Raw genomic sequence first — 5714 nt, 5'->3', positions numbered from 1 at the left:
AACGCCTGGGAAGAAATTTAGTAATAAAACAACTATTTTTTGCCTGTGAGGGGTCTATGAGGTTGTTTATACTGGGCCTGTGAACACTGACAACCTTTAACTCATTTTACTGATCTCATAAGGCAAGAAAGTTTAACTATATTTTTAGGAATCACTTAAGTCTAATATGCTTCATTTTAATTTTTTCCTCCAGTAATATAGTTCTTGCAGTGGAAAAAAAACAACATTTCAGTTATTTACTACACTCCTGAATGGATGAAACAAGAATTTAATACACATACTGTACAGGTCTTCCTCAGTGGAAGATACATTATATATAGAATATGGTCAGAGTAGATACGTTTACAGTTCAGCAATGGGTTTGTGTGGCCAGTAAGGATGTTTCTCTTTGTCCAGCTTGGTTTCTGGGAAAGTGTCGTTCAGGTCTTCGATGGTCATCTGGTCGAAGGGAATCATGTTCCGGAATTTGTCCAGCTGGGAAAGGAAGAGCACAGGATGAGGACAAAAGTGAAGAGGAAGATTTTGTGGTAGAATCAGGAAATATAAGACAAGGGAAGTAAATAAGAAAGAAGAAGAATTTATTTTTCGGGGCATTTTTAAGCCTTTATTTATAAAGGACAGCTGAAGACATTAAAAGGGGAGAGAGAGGGGGGAATGACAGCAGTAAAGGGCCGCAGGTCAGAGTCGAACCGGCGGCCGCTGCGTCGAGGAGTAAACCTCTATATATGGGCGCCTGCTCTACCAGGTGAGATACCAAGGTGCCCTGGTGCACACATTTTGACGTAAAACTGCAGAAAAACCCCTATGGCAGTCTATAGGTGTGGACATTTTGCATTTCTGTTTAACGAAATTGCCCGGCACGCTTCAGAAAGGATGTAATATCTTAACCCTTGTGTTGACTTCGGGTCAAATTGACCTGTTTTCAATTTTTGTTTTATATCAGAAAATATGGGGATGTAGAAATATGCGCTGGATAAGTGTAGAAGAAAAATGTAACAATTTAAAACGTTTGAAAAAGCAAAAACAAATTGTGATAAAAAGGCGTCAAAAACATCGGGAAAAAAAGTGTTTTTCAAGGTTGACGGGAAGACAACACAAGGGTTAAGTGGGTAACAGGGGCGTTTCTAGGACTTGAGTAGATTCGGGGCTTAGCCTGGACCCATTTAAATAAACTGAATGCAATGCAAAACAGCGATTGGCTTGCCCAGCTTGTTAATAACCAGTGTACGTTCATTTGAGCTGCCCAGTTTGTAGATGTTATGGCGCCACTATTTGGCCTAATCATAACTGGTCTGGCAACCCAAAGGCCAAGGTTTGGTTTCCAGATTTGTTTGGTGACTTATGATGCGGGGGGCTGGGGTTCCACCCTCAGAATGTATTTTGCATTAAACACTTAATTTCCTGCATTCTCATGAATTTGTATGAACCTATTTATACCTTTTTCTGAACCAATTTATGCTGGAAATATCTTTATGTAAAAGGGAAACAGATTACAATCCAAATATAAAAATATATTGGAATATATTGCAATAAGGCTCTTGGGCTTTCTGTATCACATTCATCCATTTATTCTCCTGTAGATCGGCTTTTCTAATTATATCTGAGTCAGCACACATGTAGCCTTTAGGCATCATTTACTCTTCCCTCCTCTTTTGCATCTTTTGTTGAGGAAGTAGTCTCCTTAAATGTGCATATGACAATTATTCACCTCAATGATACATTCATTAATTTTAATGAATTAATAAACCCCTGGACTGTAATATTTCAGATGTGTTTGAGCAAGATTTCTGCTCATGTTCAAAACTTTGCACATAAAAAAATATATCTGTGTTCTCTGAGATTTGGAGGAGTCCTGATATTTTGAGAAAAATAAAGTTATAATAGGCTGTTACAAGAGTAAAGTCACTATATATTTCAGAAAATAATCTACCTGCACCATAGCCTGCTGTGCATTACGTGATTGCTCTGCTGATACGGTAGATCTCAGACCTTCTGACAGACTCAGAGCCCTGTTTGAGACTGTGGTCTCTGAATGAGACAAAGTTTAGGGAAGTGGCTGAACGCTGCTCTACGTCGGAGGTGGAAAACCAAAACTACGGCAGAAAAACACGGAGAACAAACGCGTCACATCTGCCGCAGCATGTCCACAGCAGAGCTGAACCTGAAGCTGCACAGACCACGGAAGGCGCGCTGCTCATCTCTATTTTTACAGAGAGAATGGACACTAAGCGACGTACAGGTCTGCTTCAGAGCTCTGTGTGTTTGAGTCTGAACCGTAGACTGTAAACATCACGGGAACTATAAACTAAATCATTGCCCTCCTAAACTGTGTTGATGGCATCAATGTATTAGATTTGGCTTTAATTTCTCAGAAAATTACACCTTTCACAGCTTTCCTCACTTAGAGGCGGTTGCTAGGTAATAGCAACAAATATGGCATGATGGTCAGACCCCGCACGTAGCTACCCGTTCTATTCGCCTTGGAAGAATAAACTGGACAAAGTTACAGTTCTATTAAGAGTTCTAGCACAATGAAATAAGGCAACTTATGATTTCGGGGGTTTACATAGGCTATTGTCCGGTTTCATACTTGTCAGTCAACTTTTCAAAATACATTCGGGGCTACACTCAAAACATTCGGGGCTGAAGCCGCCTCTGGTGGATATTTGTAGGACGGAGGTTTAATGTGACCATACCTTTAGTCTGTATATCTCTGTGATCCGGATTGTAGATTTGTGTCGAAGACAATTTCCAGCTTTTGTATTTTAAGACAGTACTGATACACACAGGGGTTATGATATAAGTTTTTACATTTATAATTCCCCACCTCTTTCTCATACTGGGCAATACGACCTTTGGATGCTTCGATGTAGGCAGCAGCCGTTGTGTTCTGGAAGACAAAAAAAGTTTGTGTACACTACAAAATCCATTGCCACTATGTTGCGTAAGCACATTGGAAAAACAACTAAATCATTTTAAGACCATCTAAAACAAATGCACTTGTGGATGATATTGTTTGTTTTGATGATATGGCCCAGCTCAAATTTTACTTCAAGAAAAATGTATTAATTAAAATTCTATCAAAAGTTTGTATGTAAACCAAAATAAGTTATAGGTATTGCTTCTCTATGATTGTTGGCGTTTGTACATAAACACAAGTATTTAAAATTTTTAAATTGCTTTTACTACACTTAATCTCTTTTCTATAGTTTGAGGAAAACCTGAATCAAATTACAATACACTGCCAAATGCATATGCCATCTAATGCCATCACATTGGCACTCACCGCTTCTGCCTCCTGTGCATTGATAAGAGCTGTCTGAGTATCTACAGGCTCAGGAACCTTCAGGCTGCTGAACTGAGAAGAAACAGAAAGTTAATAGGATATCTCATAACAATAAAATACTCAACATGCTGTTATTATTGTCTTACCACCATCACTTTGCCTAATAATAATAATAATAATAATAATAATAATAATAATAATAATAATAATAATAATAAAATACTGGTTTTATTTTCACTTCTGTTTAAATCAGTTTTCAGGATTACATAGTCAGATTTGCTGGTAACTTCTCTTACCTTCTTTTCAAACTCATCCACCATGCCTGCTTTAACCACAGCAGATCTGTAGTAGCTCCAGTCGATTGCAGCGGGTTTCTCTGGCAGAGAGGTGAGCCTGTGAACACAGTCATCTGTTTATAAACACCATAGTTTACCTTTAGCAGTGGTGTGTCAAGATAATAGCGTAGTACCAACATATTGTGTGTGTGTGTGTGTGTGTGTGTGTGTATGTAATGCCTGCTAAATGTGCAGAAGAATATGCACATAATACTATACTTAGAAGTACATTGGTGTTGCAGCATTACCGTTACCCTTCTAAAACGGTAAGAATTTTCAAAGTTCACTACAATGATAAGAGCTGGACATATGTTGGAAATTGTGTGTGTGTGTGTGTGCGTGTGCGTGCGTGTGTGTGTGTGTATATATATATATATATATATATATATATATATAAAACTTGAAATACAAACTTTGCAGCAACAGCATCACTCCGTGTCTTCAGGTTATTAAACATGGTCCTCTGGTTGGGCGGGACCCTCTCTGCAAAAGCCACCCAGTCAATGGTCTTCAGTGCAACTCGTCTCCCAGCCATGTTTCACTGCGTGTTAACTAGAGGGGCAGGGAAACTCAAGATTGATCCTTACTCACAATGAACAATGTTAATGGCGTAGCCACTTGAAATAGCTTCTCTTTATTGGCATTGTTCTAAATAAGCATGGGGGACACAGATATCTGTGTCCCCCATTTCTTTTAACACATATTTGGATATGGCCCCGAGTCTCTTTGGAAAGACACAAACAAATTGATAATTTGCCAGCTAAGGGACGGTATTAGTTTGTACTGTGTCCCACATAACAACAACAAACCCAGTCAGCAAACGTAGCTAACATTAGCAAGGTCAGAACAACAATACCGCCGACAGACAGAATATTAAACAGCAGATTTACTTTAGTGTCCTGTTGCAACATTTTGTAAAATAATATGCTACATTCCTCCTGGATTACATTGCAACAATCTGTTTAAAGCATCTTTATGATAAAGTTGATCAGCTAGCTACATGTCATACCGTCGATGGAACGAACTCCTCCAAACTGACTGCCGACAGGAAACGGAAATGTACGATGAGCTAAGGTTCATTTAACAGTTAGCTTTTTTTATATTTTTTTTATTATTAAAACACACTTATTAACAAAACACAATTTACAAAATCTCTCGTTGGGAGACTTATGTGCAGAAAATAGTTAAACACAGTGAAATAGAACAAATTACAATAAAAAAGTAAATAAAAAAAAAATAAAAAAAATAAAAATAAATTAAGCAAAGGCATTACAGTCCATAAGGCATGTCAAAGTTGTGAACATACATATATTGTCCTCAGTCTTCATATATTCTTAAAATAAAATTACATGGAAGCTTTACAAATTATAGTGACAAATATTTTGAGACATCTTCACATATCGAGTAAATGTTATCACTGGAGTCTTTCAGGAGTTTCAAGGAAGCAAAGTATTCCCTCAGTTCAATTTTAAACACCATGAGGGATGGATTTTTGTTTTGCCATTTGCATTTATGGATATGGTATTTACCCATAATTGTTATGATATTGTAAATTCTAAAAAAATTCTTTTGGAAGGTTTTCATTACCAAAAAGAATTAGCTCCAACTTTAAATGTGTAATTTTCTCCATTTTTGTTTCCAGCCAATTCATGACATCTTGCAAGAACCTTTTTATCACTGGACAAGAGAAAAACAAATGTTCAATAGTTTCATCTTATTGGGAACAGAACACACATGGCTCCACTTCAAAACCAAATCTCTTTTTAAGCATTGCTGCTGCTGGATAATATCCATTTATAATTTTGAATTGCATTTCTTTGATTTTAGGAGGTATAGGCCATTTCATGAATTTGATATATTTATTTGTTATTTTGTCATCAAAATGCCTTATTTTTATATTTTGGTTAAAATCATGAAATAGTTTACCTTTGAATATTTTGCTAATACAATTATTGTTACATTTTTTACTATTCAGGGGAATTTGATTTAGTTGCAGTTTTGGCAAATTTATTTGACTTTTGGAATAATGTAAATGGTTTTGTATCATATTTAATAAGGCTATTGGTATTGCTTTACAAATCTTATTATAATCC

General features: G+C 36.8%; 1 protein-coding gene across 1 annotated transcript; it reads right to left on the bottom strand.

Annotated features, from left to right (window-relative positions):
• Window positions 1-235: 235 nt before the first annotated feature.
• atp5pd (ATP synthase peripheral stalk subunit d) lies at window positions 236-4705 on the bottom strand. The gene is made up of 6 exons (XM_039826277.1): window positions 4631-4705; window positions 4035-4173; window positions 3583-3679; window positions 3287-3358; window positions 2828-2890; window positions 236-474 (listed from the first exon to the last, which is right to left on the bottom strand). The coding sequence occupies exons 2-6, from the start codon at window positions 4154-4156 to the stop codon at window positions 343-345; spliced, it is 486 nt and encodes a 161-aa protein (XP_039682211.1). The 5' UTR covers window positions 4157-4173; window positions 4631-4705; the 3' UTR covers window positions 236-342.
• Window positions 4706-5714: the final 1009 nt, after the last annotated feature.

This window comes from Perca fluviatilis, chromosome 15 (genome assembly GCF_010015445.1).
Source record: "Perca fluviatilis chromosome 15, GENO_Pfluv_1.0, whole genome shotgun sequence".
Lineage (NCBI taxonomy): Eukaryota > Metazoa > Chordata > Actinopteri > Perciformes > Percidae > Perca > Perca fluviatilis.
Note: the sequence above shows the minus strand (reverse complement) of the source record. Positions and strands in the feature narration are given on the sequence as shown.

What these genes read in the sequence shown, in the direction of transcription:
- atp5pd (XM_039826277.1), bottom strand. Translation starts at nt 4,156, where the DNA reads ATGGCTGGGAGACGAGTTGCACTGAAGACCATTGACTGGGTGGCTTTT. An exon ending in AGTGATGCTGTTGCTGCAAA is followed by an intron (nt 3,680 to 4,034) that starts GTTTGTATTTCA and finishes CTGTGTTCACAG; the next exon opens with GCTCACCTCTCTGCCAGAGA. An exon ending in TTGCCCAGTATGAGAAAGAG is followed by an intron (nt 475 to 2,827) that starts GTGGGGAATTAT and finishes TTCCTTTCCCAG; the next exon opens with CTGGACAAATTCCGGAACAT.